The sequence below is a fragment of the Triticum aestivum genome, chromosome 1A, assembly GCF_018294505.1.
Source record: "Triticum aestivum cultivar Chinese Spring chromosome 1A, IWGSC CS RefSeq v2.1, whole genome shotgun sequence".
NCBI classification, from domain to species: domain Eukaryota; kingdom Viridiplantae; phylum Streptophyta; class Magnoliopsida; order Poales; family Poaceae; genus Triticum; species Triticum aestivum.
The window spans coordinates 283,133,468-283,151,331 of NC_057794.1; the positions used below are offsets into that span (position 1 = coordinate 283,133,468).

General features: G+C 50.6%; 1 protein-coding gene and 1 long non-coding RNA gene across 2 annotated transcripts; both read left to right on the forward strand.

Moving 5' to 3' along the window:
* The first annotated feature begins 837 nt into the window (after positions 1–837).
* LOC123046111 (uncharacterized) lies at positions 838–13,903 on the forward strand. Its single transcript, XR_006421955.1, has 3 exons — positions 838–1,329; positions 9,262–13,058; positions 13,461–13,903. It is a non-coding gene; the product is annotated as an uncharacterized lncRNA (long non-coding RNA).
* LOC123046100 (uncharacterized) lies at positions 2,995–12,125 on the forward strand. The gene is made up of 2 exons (XM_044469390.1): positions 2,995–9,345; positions 11,483–12,125. The coding sequence occupies exon 1, from the start codon at positions 6,239–6,241 to the stop codon at positions 7,292–7,294; it is 1,056 nt and encodes a 351-aa protein (XP_044325325.1). The 5' UTR covers positions 2,995–6,238; the 3' UTR covers positions 7,295–9,345; positions 11,483–12,125.
* Positions 13,904–17,864: the final 3,961 nt, after the last annotated feature.

Consider the following 17,864-nt stretch of genomic DNA (forward strand, 5'->3'; position numbering starts at 1 on the left):
TTTATGTCAACTAGAAAAATGGCCCGCTTGATGCGCGTGCTAGAATTTATAATGCGTGAGGACATTTATAGATATAAAACTCCCGAGAACACAGTTTTATCTTACATAGTTGGTTTAAATAAGTTAACATTTGGTAACATCATGAGTTTGACTTGAATAGGTGCTTTTCAAGATAAGCGCAATTCCCTTTTCACGTTTCTAAAATATCAGGAGGGCATGTTTGCTTTAAATTGTTCTCGGCGACGTGCGGTCGGTTGTTCATGTTGTGGTGTATGTCTGAATTTATGACATTTTATGTTGCTTAACACCGTTGCGTTGTAGTAAATTATTTCATTTGGAATTTATAAGTACTTTTGCGGAGAATTTTCATGTCAATGAACTTTTAGTCGAATTGTAAACTATTGACACTGGTTAGTGATGTTTTCCATAAGATCATGTGCTATATGTTCGGGCAGATATGTTTTAACTAATTTGCAGGGTGAAAAAATATAGGTTTTTTTGGAATGGCCTCATATATTAAATAAAAAGGAGAAAAAGTTTGTTACAACACATACCTAAATTACGGCATATGTTATTAGTATTTTTTTATATGCATATAGTTTAGGAAAACACACGTACATGCAATGTATATCTATTTATATATTTATTTATATTTATAGGGGATGTACACTGTACGTAATCATATGTTATTAGTATTTTTTTAGGAAAACACACGTATTTGCAATGTATGTATATTTATATATTTATTTATATTTATAGGGGGTGTACACTGTACGTAATCATATGTTATTAGTAGTTTTTTTGTAGTGATTTCCCCCGGACGGTATGCTAATTTAGACAAACAGGATTTCATAGATGCACATAGCGTCCACGCATCTTCTCTCCCACTTACAATTTCACACGGCCGCAGCTACTTTTTCCCGATCCCCTTTCTCCTTTGCTCCGTTGACTCCAAAATTGCTGCCACCAGATGAGCTTGGTCGTCCTCACCAGCAGCCGCGGCAGTGGGCGACTCGTTTGTGCTGCCGCAGGGTGACCATCTATGGCGGCTGGTTTGGCTCGTACAACTCCTTGGTCTCCTAGCAGGGTCCAAGGAGCAGCTGCGCAAGGGAGTATGCGAAATCATGGTGTCCGTGCGGTTGATTTTGGCGTGTATTTCGTCTCCCGCAGCTAGATTGGATCCAACTGGAGTAATAGGATGCAGGCAACGTTGTGTTCCCCAGTTGCGAGGCAGACACATCATTTCTATTCCCGCTCGATGCAGCCCGGCACGTCGTCGTCATCCTCCACGGCCTCAGCATTCTTCCAAGTTTGAACTTCAACTTGCAGGTCCCCTTCTTTCACTTTTCCCCACTCGTCATATTTATAATATAATTTAGAAAATGTTTGTTAGTGGAGAATGTTTCTTCATTTTCCTTTAAATCTTGGGGAAATATGTAATTCTTTTTTTAAAGTTATCTAGATGTGTTTAATTAGGTGCGTACTGCTAAGTTTGTGACACTTTAAAAAATGTAAGTATACGTCTGAGTACATATGAAATATAACCATGTCTCGATGCTCTCACTATTGGTTTCCACTAAATGATAAGCATGAAGAATAAGATATCACACAATAGAGATTGTCGATGTTTTGTTGTAGAGCATATTCAGCCTGCCATATTATGTTAGCATAGTGTAGTCACTTTGCATTTTTAGGGTATAGTTTGCAGTATGCTAAATTTTTATATATGCAATTTTTATGTAATGGAGTAGGTCAGTAGCCTGAGCTAGTGAAAGAAGCGTCATGCTGACAGTGCATTATTTGTTAATACCTTTAGAATATTTCTTTATAGACTATGTTCTTGGCCACATCATCCTCATTGATATCTTCATCATTTACCATTACTCATATACTATTTCTCCCACAATGTGTTCTTGATATTATCTGTTCTTCGATGAATTTTCTTCTGCATGAGGTCATGTTGTTATCCATTTATCATTTATCTTTTACTGTACTTTTTATGATCAGCCGCGTTATGCAAAATTATTCTGTATCCTTTTTTTGGGCATTTTTACCATGTTGCTTTGTACTTCCTCTGTCCCAGAATATAAGAACGTTTTTGACACTATGCTAGTGTTAGAAACGTTCTTATATTTTGGGACGGAGGGAGTAATATATATTTTTCTTTAGAAGAGTTACAAACAATATTAAAACCTGAAAACAGATGACACATTAGACATGGGCAGCTATTGATTTTTTTTGAAAGATCCAGCATTGCTGGCTTTTCATATTAATCATAGCAGAGAGCAGTGGATAACCGAATACATGGTGGTGATTCTAGGATCAGAGAAAAAACATATAAAAGAGACTCAACTACAACTACGGGAAGGGGGAAACAGCTGGAGGGGTTTTAACCGATCCCCTCTGGCGGCAAAGTGAACGGGTGCAGTAAACAAGTTGCTCTGGCCTGCCTCCATAGATCGATGCCTCGTCTGATGGCCTGCAGCACGTTTCGCATAGATGCCTTGTTGTTTCTGAATGTGCAGTCGTTTCGGTGCCTCCAGATTTCCCAGACAGCTAACATCGTCAGCGATTTGATGCCCTTTCTGAATTCAGGTTTTGTGCCCTCCACAATCTTCATGACCCGATCAGCACCGCTGGGGAGATCGCGGCCAGGTTGCAAACTCAGGGCCGCACAGCCGTTCCAGGATGACAGACTGCTCCAGATTGTCCTTGTGAAGGGGCATGGCCAAAAGATGTGGTCGGCTGTCTCGAGGTTTCTGAAGCATAATTGGCAGAAATAAGAGTTCGGCCAACCTCGTCGCTGCAGCCGGTCATTGCACCATGGTCTGTTTAGCAGGATTAACCAATAGAAGACCTTCAGCTTTCCCGGCGCCCAAGTCTTCCAAATGATCTGCGTAAAAGCAGAGGTGTGGTTCGCCTGAAACTGTGCCCGATAAGCTGATGAAGCAGTGTAGCAGCCGCTAGCCTCCAGGTTCCATCTGATCTCATCACTTGTATCTGTATTGAGGTTGAGTGACGCCGATCGCAGGAGCCTCGCCAGGGCCACGCAGTCACATACGATCTGATCAGTCTGCCCGTGCGCCAAGTCGAGGATCCAGCGATCATCTCGTAGGGCATCGGCGATCGTCCTGTTCTTTCTCCTTGAGTGTTTATACAGCGCCAGAAAAAGTAGTTGGAGCGTGCCCGCCTGGAGCCAAGAGCAAATCCAAAACCTGGCCGTCCGGCCGTTGCCGACCGTGACCGAGGTAGCCGCGCTGAAGAACAGCCTGTCAGATTCAGAGCACGGGGCCTCCATGCCCGCCCATGGCCTGTCCGGGTGCTTCCAGGACAGCCATAGCCATCTTTGCCGCAAGGCCCGGTCGAAGCGCTCAGGGTTGAGGACGCCGAGCCCCTCTCTGTCCAGCTGGGAACACACCTTGGTCCAGTTCACCTTGCATTTGCCCCCAGACAGCTCTTCCTCTTGCGCCCACAGAAAACGGCGCCTCACTTTGTCGATTTCCTTGAAAAAGTTCTTTGGCATAAGGAGTACGGTCATGGCAAAGGTTGGGATGGCAGTCAACACAGCTCTGACTAGCACCCGCCGTCCAGCAATGGTCATTAGCCTGCCCTTCCAGCCTGCCAGTCTTGCTCTGATCCGATCCAAAATGAACTAGAGATGCACTAGCCTTGTTCTTGTCAGGGTGATCGGGAGGCCCAAATACTTGAGCGGGAAGGTGGTGATGGTGCCCCCAAAACTCTGTAGGATCTGCTAGATGTCAATACTGTCGCATCGAATTGGGGTTGCTGTTGATTTATGTCTGTTGATCTTCAGCCCCGTTGCCTCGCCAAACATGTTCAGAATGGTGATCAGCGCCTCCATCTCATCTCTGGCGGGGTTCATGAAGACGACCGCATCATCAGCGTAGAGGCTGACTCTTAGTTTCAGCTCCCTCCTCGGCAACGGCTGCATCATCTGTTGCTAGACGGCCTCATCTATCAGACGTTGCAGTGGATCGATTGCCAGGATGAAAAGCAGTGGAGATAGTGGGTTGCCCTGACGAAGACCTTTGCGATGCTGAATTTTGCTCCCTGGCGCACCATTGAGGAGGAATTCAGAGCGAGAGGTTGACAGCAGCCACGCAATCCAATCTCTCCATCTGGCACTGAACCCAAGTTCCTCCAGCAGGTAGTCCCAAGACACGCTATCAAATGCTTTTGAGATGTCCAATTTCAGTAGCAATGCCGGAGTTTTGCTACGGTGCAGTGCTCGGACTCCATTCTGAACATACAAGAAACTGTCTTGTATACACCTCGTCTTCACGAAGGCTGACTGCTCAGGGGAGACGATCGTGTGAATCACTTTTGACAGCCGGATTGACAACACCTTGGTGACCATCTTCGCAAACGAGTGGATCAGACTGATTGGGCGAAAGTCTGTCATCCGCACGGCCCCATCCTTCTTCGGCAGCAGCGCCACAAAAGCAGTGTTTAGGGCAGCCAAATTGCCACCGGCAAGATGGTAGAAATGGTGGAAAGCCGCCATGATGTCGGCGCTGATGATCGACCAACAGGCCCGGAAGAAGGTACTGCTGAAATCGTTGGGGCCCGGCGCCTTCTCCGCCGGCGATTGCATGATTGCCGCCCAGGCCTCACCTTCTGAGAAAGGGTTGTCCAAACCAGCTGCAGGAACCCTTGGTAGCTGCAACACGCTCCAGTTGAGGGTCACACGCCGCCCCGTGTCCGCTGCCATCACCTTGCTGAAATGATCATGGATGATCTGTGCTTTGTCCCCATGAGTTGTGGCAAAATTTTCGTCGCTCTGGATGGTGTGGATGAAATTCTTGCGTCTTCTGGAGCAGCATTTTGCATGGAAGAACTTTGTACTGGCGTCGCCTGCTCGCAGCCAGAGCACCCTGGATGCCTGTCTTCTTCTGGCCCTTTCAATGGCCGCCAGACCCACCAGACGCATCTTGAGCAGCTTGCGCAAGTTGAATTCCGCGGTTGAAAGTGTTCTTGTCTCCTGCTCCACGTCCAGCCGGAGGATTACCTCGCTGGCGATGTGAAACTGCGCCTTTGCATCGCTGAACAGCGATCTGCTCCAGATTTTCAGGTTGCGGGCAGTCCCGGTGAGCTTGACCTGCAGCCATGCAAAAGCACAACGCTGCTGAACCGGGCGATTCCATGCACGCTCGACAGTAGTGTGAAAGTGCGGGAATTGTGGCCAGAAGCTCTCGAAACGGAAACGAGCTCAACGGATCGGGGCGTCGCATGGCGCCAGGATCAGCGGGCAGTGGTTGGAGCACGCTGTAGCAGAAGCCATCAGAACGTAGGCGGGAAAGAGGAGCTCCCAGCTAACATTGCAGAAGAATTTATCTATACTAACCAGCGTGGGATTTTGCCGTTCGTTACTCCAGGTGAACCGCCTATTCTTACACTTAATCTCCGGCAGCCCAGCCGCATCTATAGCCGCCCCAAACCTCCCCATGATACGCCGATTCAGGTTGAAATTGTTCTTATCTCTAGCCTCGTAGATATTGTTGAGGTTGCCGGTGAGTAGCCAGGGATCACTTGGGGGGGGGCTGATCTAGCCAACTCAAGCAGGAACACGTCCTTCCGAGCCTTCGCCGGCCCATAAACAGTGGTTAGCCAGAAAGTGGCGGCCGGTCGGAGGACGGTGACTTTAGCAGTGATGGCGAATTCACCAACAACATGGGACACGATCGAGACGATCTGGTTATCCCAGAGGATGGCCACCCCGCCCCTGGAGCCAATCGCAGGTAAAACTACACAATCGGCTAACCTGCTCCCTCCTACGTCTCTAACTAGGGCCGGCGACCAGTTGTCGATCTTTGTTTCCTGAAGGTAAAGGATCGCTGGTCGATGCGCCGCAACGGCTTCGCAGACAGTGTCTCGCTTGGCCGGCATATTGAGCCCACGCACATTCCAGCTAACTATGGGGCAGTGGTTGTCACCCATAAGGAAACATGATCATACTCCAACAGCTACTAGTTCCATTGATCGAAGAGACACACGAACACGACGACAAGCACACTCCACCACCTTTCGGGGGACGCTGATGCCCACCAATAGGCCCCAAATAGCAGCAGCGCCGACTACCTCTAACAGCTAACCCTACAAGCATTACAAGTGAGCCTAACTCAACCCCGCTTAAGGCCGGGCGCCATTGGAGATTACTACGACATGGGACTAACATGATCAAACCGCGGCCTCCTCGACAACTCCATCAGGACCGTCCATGGAAGCCGCCACACGCAGCGCCTCCTTGCTGAGGCGGGTCAGCTTGGCGATGCAGACAATGTCGCCGTCAGTGAGCGGCTCATCGAACTTGTGCAGCAGCTTCTCGACTGTCTTGGCGGTCATCTTCTCCTTTGGACCAAGCAAGCCCAGCTTGCGCACCAGCCACAGGGTCCCTCGCTGCGAGACGGGCACGAATGTCGGGTTTGCAGCTTGTCGGGCGCTGTGGCGAACAGGAGCAGGCACGACCCTAGTCTTGGGCGGGGCAGACGATCGGCGCACCGACGCTTCAGGCACCAACGGCGGCTTGGTGGCTTGGAAGAGGCGCAGCGGGCTAGCGGCCGGGTCTGAAGCCTCGCTCTCTGCACCAAGCTGGAGGCAGCAGACCTGGTGGGTGACGGCGCCCAGCTGCATCTCCGCCGCCGTGGGACGGGCCGGTTCCTTGCGACTGAGGTGGCCCACCGCGGCGCTTGGGCCGGCCAGGGTTGGGCCGAAGACGTCCGGCAAGCCCGTGGCCACCGCGTGGATGCTGTTGACTTGGTCGTCGAACTCCAGAGGGGCCGAGACCACAGCCGCCACGTGGGCCTCCAGCTCAGCAGCCATGCAGTCGAAGGGGGGTGGCTGCGAGAGATGGTTCTTGGCGCCGGCGAAGAAGTCGGCGATCGGGTCAGGGACTGGTGCAGCTTCAGCGGACGGCGGCGAGGGCAGGGGATGCGGTGCCTGGAGTAGAGCGGCCCCCGCGCCCGCAGCATGGCGGCGGCCTGAGTTGCAGCGGCCCCGCGAGCTCTCGGAGCGACGCTGCCCAGGGGGGAGCGGCTGCGGCGACGAGACGCGCCCTCCTGGTCGGCCACCTCCTTTCCGGCACGACTCCGGCCTAGGAGCGTGTCCTTCCAGGACCTGCGCCCACCCTGATCTTCTCCGTCGTCGTCCTTGCGGCCACCACCTCCGCGAGGGGCGCCGTGGTACCCCATGTCCGCAAGCGCAGCAAGCTGGCGACGGTGCTGCGGCTCACGCTGGCCATCTTCCACCCCCTTCTTCCAGGAGCCGGCAGGGATGATCCGCGGCATGGGCCTGTCGTCCTCGTCAGAGTCCGATGAGGGCAGGCCGCTCTGCACAGAGCGAGGTGATCGCGGCTCGTAGGGGGACCAGTCCTATGCGGTCCACATGGATGAGGACATCATGGCGGCTTGCAGAAGGTGGCGCAGCGAAGACACGGCCGGGCGGAGAGAAGCCCAGCATCTCCACGCGGCCCGCTCCCCGCTCCATCAGCCAGAACGTGTGCTTGGTCGGGATTAGGGCCACATCCCAAACCCAGACCCAGCAGGCGAAGCTCTTGGCGTGGCTGCGCTCGAAAGTGCGATTGTCGAGGCGGTCGACGCGGCAGCCGAGAGCCTCTTCGGCCCCCTCCACGGACAAGAAGTGCTGGGGCATCTTCTCGATGACCACCCGGACATGGTAGTTGAAGGTCTGAACCACGGCGTGATCGTCTTCGTGCCAGCGCTTGATGAAGAACTTGGCGCCGTCGACCGTCAGGGAGCCCAGCTTGACGACTTGGTCTTGATGGATCGACAGATCAAAGATGATGAGGTAGTCCTTCGGGTCGTGGCTGGTGATCCACAGCAGGTGCAGAGGGATGCGCAACCGAGCCTCGAGCTCCTGCCTGACCGCCATGGCGCTGGAGGATCGCCTCGCGTCCGCTGCCGTGAGCAACACCGCCTGGCGCTTCAGGACGAAGGTGGCGTGCTCCAGGGCGCGGGTGGACATGACCACCTTGCAGCTTTGTCGCGGGCTGCGCGCGGGGTTGGCGACGTGGGTGCCCTCCATGGCGAGGGGCGGCGACGGGGCGGGGGACGAAGGCACAGCAGCAGCAGCAGGGAAGCGAAGTCTATCCCGCGCCGGCACCCGGGCGGTGGCTGCGGCGGGGTTGCGCTTGGGGTTTTGAGGGCACTCCCGGCCGAAGTGACCAGAGAGGTTGTAGATGATGCAGCAGATTGGGTCGCGGCAATCTTTCCTACAATGCTTCTTGCTCAGGCAACGAAAGCACTTCCCCCGGAACTGGCTTAAGAAGGCAGCCCGGCCGGCAGCAGCATTGAAGTCGCCTCGGCGGCCATGAAGGGCCGAAGGGGGGCGCGGCCTATTGCCCGCCATGCCAGAGCTTGGGCGCCGGTCTTTCTGGGATGAGACGTCGGTCCATCCCCGCCCGCCTCTGCAGGGGAGGGATTGATGCCAGCAGCGGGTGCAACTACAATGGAGTGAAGGCGTGGTCGCTCCAAAAACGGCAAGGAGGGAGGATCCGCGGCTAGATCCGCAGGGTGAAGCAGGGGCACAGCGGTGGAGCTCTCTCCACGAAGCAGGATCTGCGGCGGAGAACCTGGATCTCGCGCATTGACTCCGCAAGACAGCTGCGAGTCCGGCACCATGGACGGACCAGAGGACACAGGGGAGGCAGGCGAGACCGCGCGCAGGCTACCACTAGCGCTAGATCTACGAGAACACGACCGTCCCATACCGCCCAGCAGGCAGCAGCTGGTAGACGCCGCGGGTGGCAGCCGAGGCCGGAGCGACCCACGGTGCGGGGGGTGGCTGGCGCGGCCAAGTCGCAGCCGGGGATGGGGTGGCCGCCGTGGCCGGAGTGGCCAGCGGCGCGGTGGGAGCGTGGGGCTAGAGCGTCCGCCACAGAAACATAGTCAGTAATTGGCACTTGGCTCTTAGTGAGGATGAGATTGATCGTAGGGAACTTCTTTGGGCAGCTATTGATGCTTGTACGGACATGTTAGTTTGAACTTCAAAGAATATAAGTTATACCATGAAAACAGTACCTGTGACATTCACGTAACCTACCCAAATGTTTCCTCTGTTTGTAAATAGTCAATGTGTACGTGCATTGCACGTTAATTTAGAAGTATATTAAGTGCATGTTGATATTAAGTAGGATATTATTTGCGTGTTATTATGTGATTAGCACTATATTTGGCATGGAATTAACTGCACGCTAAACGTGTTGAGCGCTCGACATTGAAGCAGTCTAGGTCGTTGGATTGACATGATTTGATGGCCGAGATTAATTGGATCTGCCTCTTTGGGTCTTTTTATATTGGTATAGATGAGGTATATTTCTTGCCTCAAACAGAGCATATTTCCCATTTTCTTACAAAATAAGAGTCATGTTCCTTGTATGCCCTATATGTATATATTCCTACAACATACATACATACTACACTTAGGTGCAATGTAGTCACTATTTTCCTTAGACATTCGGAGAAGTAAAGACATAAAGAGGAACTCATATATATTTTCCATAAAGAGGAATGCCCTGCAAAATTTTAAAATGGTGAAACTTTTATACATGCTTGCTAGTAATTCTGAGCCAAATGCAATAGAGATGTAGAATGTCACATCTATGACATGAATAATTATAACTTTAGTCATTCAGAATTTCAGTGCTAAAAGTAATCTGAATGTCAAATACAGAAAGGTTTACCTCTGTCATTGTATGAACTTATTTTGAGGGATTTGAACATTGAGAGAATTCCTTATTTGGCCCTTTCTTAAAATCTGGTTCCCTATTTGGCCCTAGAAATTTCATTTTTCCCTTTTTGACATCATAAATTCATTTTATTCCTCCCATGACACTTCTATCACTTTTTGCTGTTAACACCATCAAATGTGACTTGAAATGTCTTATTTACCCCTGCTTTACCACGTCGGAAAAAAAATGAAAAATTTAGTTGCGGTGCGAGGCATGGAGGAGGGCGCGGCGGCGCTGTGCAGGCCCAAGTCGCGGCACCGGATGTCACGCCCCGAGACCCTCCAGTTGCTGCACCTCTCACTAGTGCAAAGGCCAAACAAACCTGTGGCCACCATGCAAAGTCTCCACGTAGCCATTTGAATGTCCTAAGTATTTCTAGAGTGTTGCCAGCACATGCATGTACATCCCATAAATATCAGGCCACATAGCTAGCTAGCTACTTCATGATTAGTTTGTACTTCTATTTACTTTGTACTACTGCTGAGTCAGACCGACATGAGCCAGAGGAAAAACTCCACACCTATTCTTCTCTTCTCACAAGTTCTCTATATATTGGCATGCGTACTACTTAGTTTCGGAGGATTTCCTCCACCCGTGTACATCTTCCCATTATCCATGTACTAATCTTGGTGTAGCATATCTTATTTTCTTAATTATTTATTTAAACAAATAATACAAATTTAATTATCTAACTTAACTCAACAACTTAAAATAAATATCCTTAAAAATCAGGGTTATTACACCGGAGGTCCGTTGGTGGCAGGGGCGTGCTAACTGGGTCGCCGTGGCTGCGTGCTTTCCATGGTCCAGTGTGTACTCTTCGTGCGTGTGTGATGTGATGTGTGTGTTGTGTGCAAATAGAGAAATTGAGAGATGGATCTCTTCTACACGTTGTGCGTGAAGAGAGAAACCGTGAGATTGTTGTGCATGTCTGTACTGCTCGTACATGTTAATTAGTGCACTGGTTCTTATTAATATGGGTTTCTCAGTACAATCTTATAATATAATTTCGTTGCAAATCCAAGGCACTGAAGCATTCTGTCCACGCGCCTACATCGCCATAGCTTTTGACTTCCAGCTCATAATTTTAGTCACAAAATACATCAGGGGTAAAATGGATTTTTCATGTTGCATTTAATGGTGTTAGTTGTCAAAACTGACGGAAATGTCATAAAGGGAACAAAATGAAGTTTGAGTGTCAAAACAGGAAGAATTTTTTTACCAGGGCCAAAAAAGGAACCAAATTTTAAGGAAGGGCCAAATAAGGTATTCTCTCTTGAACATTTGGTGAAATTAATTGATGATCATATACATGGGAAACATTTTGGCAGAACTACAGTTAGTGATGATTTTCCCTACGCATGGCCTATAGCAGAACTGTAATCTAGCATTATCTAAAATAAGAGACCAGCCTTGGACTATTATCTTCCCATGGTACCACCATGCTAATGCTGAAAACAACGTCTAGTACAATGAATCTTGCTTTGAATATAACAGAACTACTACCCTGCAACTTTATTCTATACTGAAAAATAATTGTTGCAATAGTTAAGCTTATTCCAAATCTTGTAAGGTACAATGCACATACAAAAGAAAGGGTATACAATTTGCAGGTCACTAATCATATACTTGATTCTTAACTTTGTGTTGGGTTTCTTCTAACATTTCATAATACAGATAGGCAAATACATGATTTATTTCTGCTACATTTTCCAGAACAGCAGGATTATGGATAGTTCCGAGAAGGCGCCTCCCGATCAAGGCTATTAATACTCTTGTTGTACTTGTCAAGTCCGACATCCTAGTGCTATGTCTCGGCTGTATGGGTGTCAAGGAAATTTTCAACCTGGCCTGATGGATGCAAGTGTTTCCTACTCTCGTATCTCTATGGTGATCAAGACTCAGCGATCCATGACACACAGAACTTTGGCTCACTGCTCTCACAAAAAGGGGTAAACATGCATGGCGTGCCATAACTGGGTCTGGTTTGCAAGGAAGCATTCTGTTGTCTGGCCATTATTATTGTGGTCACCTATACAAATCGAACTGATCTGACATGCTCATCCTCCATTCATGGGTGATTGTTGTCATTAGCTCCACTCTTATCACCTTACCAAATCTGAAGCCTCGCTTCTCTCCTGGATGTGCATGTTGGTGGATGGATGTATGCATTCAGCAAAGCACAGAGGCAGAAGTCCACCAGTCCAATCTTCATCCTTGACTCTCAAAAATCTGCATAGGCACAACTCCATTATGCATTACAATATGACACCATGCTTTAGCCTCATCAATCTTTGTAAAGTTTGTGGATGGACATTTAGTTTGTTTTGATAACTAAAGGGGAAAACCTTTGGCCAGAGCTGGACATGAGAGCAAAGCGAGGGATAAAGGATTGCATGGCAGTGCACTATGTCTTAAAGTCCCTGGCAACATCTGTTGTGCTAATGAAAACTGGTGTCCTCAACCAAATTGAGGGCCACAAATTTTATTCAGTACTCCAGCTAGGTATTGCTAATCATGGTCCCCGGTCCCGTAGTGGATGGAGCACCAATTTTTTGGGAGTTGGATCAATCACATCAGATTCAATCGGCAATCGCTAAATAGTAGTAAAGCTTGAAGTGAACTTACCTGAAGTTTTGGCAAGAATTAATCTGATCAATCTAGAGCCGACCCAAGCAAAAGCACGTATAGCGAGTTTACATTTAACTGAACATATATTGATCAAGCTATATTATTCCGTGAAGCTAACTTTGCACACCTACGTAAAAGCAAGCTAGTATTAGCAGGTTCATGTACGGGGAGTTTCCGGCTAGCCGCGTAAGCTACTCCAAGAAGCTAGCTTTGCGTAACTGCATGTCTTTTGCCGCGTGAAAAATCACAAAACTGGCCCTTTGCCGAAAATTCAGCACAAAATGGCTCTTTTTTAAAAATATTTCATAAAATGGCCTTAACTGTATGACGCCCGCACCCGGGGCGCCATGCTAGATAACATAACGCCTTGGTCAACAGCGCCATGCGCGTCGGCGCTGACTGCTACGTCGGCTTGGCCTTGGGCCCATGACGCCTCGGCCCAAGGCGCCATGGGCTGTGACATGACGCTCCGCCCCGGGGCGCCATACCCCTTCACTACATCGCCGCCCGAGCCCCTCTGCTCTCTGTTCGTTCTTTCTCTCCTCTCTCTGTTCTTTCCCCACTCCATGGCGCCCCTCAAATCGCCCCTCCCTCTCCCCACTCAAGAGCTGTGGATCTGAGCCGAAGATTCGTGGATCTGGTTGCCCTTCGAATCCTCAAGGTATTCTCCTCCCTTTCCCCTCTTTCTATTGGTTGAAATCTCTCCATTTGATTGATTTGGGTGAAACCCTAGTTCATCCTTTTGTTGAAATGGATAGTGGATTTTGGTGTGATAATGTAGGGATTAGTGTGATTTAGGATATGTATGGCTTACAATATGTATGATATAGGATTATTATGAAAGTGCTATGAATTTGGTTAGGATATGTACGCACATATATATGGTGTATGGAAGAATTAGTGCAAATATATGGTGTATTATGTTCTAGAAAATTATATGCACATATATGGTGTATGGAAGAAGAATTAGCATAGAAATTTTGCACATGTATGTATGTTTTTGCACTAGTGCGGATATTTGCAAATGACAACGGGGCTTACCATATACATTTGTAATTTGCAGGATGGCTTCTCTTATCCATCCATCGTATGATCAATTGCATCGTGGACGGTTCATGGCAGATGAAGGAAGGGTTTTTGATCAGCTTCACTTGAGGTCCGGTTCGGTTCATGACAAGATGAAGTATGACAAGCGATACATGGAGTATATCCGGAAGACCGGGCTTCTCCCTTTGATCTCACCCGTGTCTCGTTCGATGCCGAAGATGAACCCTTGTGCGATCACGACACTCGTTGACTGATGGCGCCCTGAGACACATACTTTTCATTTCTATGCTAGGGAGATGACTGTCACTTTGCAGGATGTTTCTCTGATCATTGAACTCCCCATCAAAGGAGAGCCTATTTGTTTTAGCACAGATTCTGATGGATGGCGTGAGATTATGGTTGGACTCATAGGGAGGGAGCCAGGGGTACAAGGGACGTCCGCCGGTGCAAGTTATCATTGGATTGCTGAACACTTTGGAGAATGCCCGGCTGATGCGGACGATGAAACAGTGCAGCAGTATACCAGGGCATACTTGTGGTATGTAGTCAGCCAGACTCTTTTCTCTGACGGCACTGGCGTGAACGCTTCCTTTATGTGGCTTAAGTTGTTTGCTGGGTGGGAGCATGGACTCAGTTGGGGTACGGTGGCATTGGCTTATTTGTATCGTTAGGTAAGTAGTTTTGCTTTGTAATGCCCTGGATCCCGATCGGAGAATTGGGGAGAGGAAGGAGAGAGCAGAGTGGGTGAGGAGGAGACTTGGAGGAAGGGGAACGGGGTTCATTCATCACACGCTGCCGATCTGACCGGTGTCTCGTACATATGTAGCTGCCCTTCCTGGGCTACCCTTACACGGCCTCTGGCCCATACGCACGCACTGGCCCAAAGCCCCCCCACACACACTTAGCGTTGCAGTTCAATTATCTGAATAACTGACTGCACTAGTTCAGTCCGCTACTGATGCATCAGTAGGCGTGACATTGCCCTCCTCCTGAGATGGAGCTCCGTCCCAGATACAGGCTGATGGGTAGCGCTGGCAAAGTACTTCATAATATTCCCAAGTGGTGGCTGATGGTGGCATGTTTGCCCACTGGACACGGAGTTGCACAACTGGTGCATCGCCCTTCTTCATCATCCCCCGCTCCAAGATCGCCGCGGGTTCCGTTTCACCACCAGTGAGATCGGGCACTCGCGGCAGCTTGGCGAAGACTGGAGTGTAATCTGGGGTGAAGGGCTTGAGCTGGGAGACGTGAAATACCAGATGGATGCGGCTGTCTGGAGGCAACTGCAGGCGACATGTCAGGGTTCCGATCCGCTCCGTCACCTCGAAGGGGCCGAAGAACTTGTAGGAGAGCTTGCGGCACGGGCGGTTGGCGATGGTTGATTGCGCGTACGGCTGCAACTTGAGGAGAACTTGTTCGCCGATGTCGAAGGCGCATTCCGCGCGGTGGCGGTCAGCTTGTTTCTTGAAGCGAGCTTGGGCACGCGCGAGCTGGGCGCGTAGCATCTCGGTGTGCGTGGTCCAGTCCAGCTCTGGCGACGCCGCTTGATCTTGCAGGGTGGAGCTCAGGTGTGGTAGGCTACCCAGGTTCGGTTCTTTGCCGTATAGTGCCTTGAACGGCGAACACCTGAGCAAGGCGTGGTGAGCGGAGTTGTACCAGAACTCTGCCGCGGGGAGCCACTTGCGCCATTGCCGCGACGTGTCGTGTATCGCACCGCAAGTACATCTTGAGGCACTGGTTGACACGCTCCGTCTGGCCGTCTGTCTGCGGGTGGTACGCCGTGGAGTAGAGCAGTTTTGTTCCGGCGGCGGCGAGCAGTTCGCACCACATGGCGCTGGTGAAAATCTTGTCGCGATCCGAGACGATGGAGTGAGGGACGCCGTGCAGCTTGACGACGTGTTCCCAGAATGCTCAGGCGACTTGGGCAGCGGTGAAGGGGTGATGAAGAGGAATGAAGTGCGCGTACTTGGTCAGACGATCGACGACAACCATGATGGCGTCAGACCTCTCAGACTTGGGCAGCCCCTCGACGAAATCCATGGTCAGATCGTGCCATGGTTCGGTAGGGATTGGTAGAGGTTGAAGCTTGCCGGCGGGATGCGTGTGCTCGTGCTTGGCATGTTGACAGACGGCGCACTGCCTGACAAAGTCCTCCACGGCGCGCTTCAGGCCCGGCCAAGCGAACAGCTTCCAGACGCGATGATATGTGGCCGTGGCGCCGGAGTGGCCACTAACAACACTGTGATGCAGAGCGGCGATCAGCTTGGTCTGCAGCGCGGAATTGGCCCCAATCCACATGCGCCCGCGCTGCCGGATCACGCCGTTCTGAAGAGTGCGCCCTTGATCATCCGAGGTGGTGACTGCCAGCTTGGTCAGGAGTTCTTGTGATTCAGGGTCGGTCTCGTAGGAGTTGGTGACCTCTTGCAACCACTGTGGCTGACAGACTGACAGCGCGTCGAGTGTCAGTAGATGTCCAACCCTGGAAAGTGCGTCAGCGACGCCATTGTCGACACCTTTCTTGTATCGGAAGGTGAATTGCAGGCCCACCATCTTGGACATGGCCTTGCGCTGCAGCTCAGTCACCAGCTGTTGATCGCCGAGCGTGCAGAGGCTCTTGTGGTCGGTGACGATTTTGAACGGGGCACGCTGCAGATAGGGCCTCCACTTGTGGATGGCCATCATGACCGCCAGGAATTCCTTCTCATACGTGGACAACTTCTGGTTCTTCACCCCCAGGGCCTTGCTGTGGTAGGCGATGGGATGGCCGTCCTGGGTGAGCACCGCGCCCACGCCCGTGTCACAAGCATCGGTCTCGATGGCGAAGGGGCGTGAGAAATCTGGAAGCGCCAGCACTAGTGTGCTCACCATGGCCTGCTTGAGCATGTAGAACGCCTGCTGGGCCTTGTCGCTCCATTCGAATCCTTTCTTGGTCAGGAGCTGGGTGAGCGGCTTCACGGTGATGCCGTAGTGCAGAACGAACTTGCGGTAGTAGCCGGTTAGGCCAAGGAAACCCCGTAGTTCAGTTGGTGTGGAGGGCACCGGCCAGGCTTGCATGGTGCTCGTCTTGCTTATGTCGGTGGCGACTCCGTCCTTAGAGATGACGTGTCCCAGGTACTCGATGCTCTTCTGGGCGAACGAACACTTCGACGCTTTGACAAACAGTTGATGCTCACGGAGTAACTCGAGCGTGAGTCACAAGTGCTGTTCATATTCCTGTAGGTCGAGACTGAAAACCAATATGTCATCAAGGACAATGATGATGAACTTACGGACGTAGCGACCAAAGATGCTGTTCATCAAGTATTGGAAGGTGGCTGGTGCGTTGCAAAGACCGAACGACATCACCCTGAAGTGGTAATGCCCGTGGTGGGTTTTGAATGCAGTTTTTTGCTTCGTCCTCCTCGCGCATACGGATCTGATGATACCCCGCGCGTAGGTCGATCTTAGAAAAGTATTGCGCTCCCGCGAGCTCGTCCAGAAGTTCATCCACAATTGGCAGGGGAAATTTGTTCTTCAGGTAGCAGAATTCAGTCGGCGAAAGTCGACGCAGAAGCGCCAGCTCCCACCCTTTTTCTTCACCAACAGGACCGGGGCGGCGTACGGGCTCATGCTGTGAGCAATGACCCCCGACTGTAACATCTCATGCACTTGCTTCTCGATCTCGTCTTTCTGTGCTGGAGAGTAACGGTACGGTTTGGTATTGATGGGCGTGGTGCCAGGCTCCAGGTGTATGTCGTGATCATACTAACGATGAGGAGGCAGTGACATTGGTTCAACGAACACATCTTGATATTCAGATAGCACTTTCTGAATATTGGGGGGGTACGGGTTTAGTGTTCTCCTTCGCTGGAGATTCGACGGTAACCAGCGCTGCCGTCCAGATATCATTGGCGACTTCCATCTGGTGAAGTTCATAAGCATCCAGTCCAGCCGTGGGAGAGAGATTAGTGGTGTGAACCCCTTGTAACTGCACCGTTTTTCCCTCTGTTTCGACGGATATCCGCTTCAGTTTCCAGTGGCAGTTCATTGAACTGTGGGCAGATAGCCAATCCATGCCCAAAACTGCATCATATGCGCTTAGCTGCAGTACTCGTAGATCGGTGTGGAACGTGTCGTGGTTTTGTCATGGAAGATGTCCTAGAGAAAGGACTTAGTCGTGGAGCCATCGCGATGGGTTAGCTTGAAGGGGTTAAAGCGGACACAAGGACGCAAGAGAGTTTATACTAGTTCGGCCCCTTCGATGAAGGTAAAAGCCTACGTCTAGTTGTGATGGAATTGATGGGGTTTCAATGACTAGGGAGCAAACAAGCTTCGCCTATGTCTCGAGTTGTTGTCTGTTGTTCTTGAACCGCCGCCGGGTTGTCCCCTTATATACACGGGTGACTCTCGTCGGCTTACGGAGTCCCAATACCGGCTTATA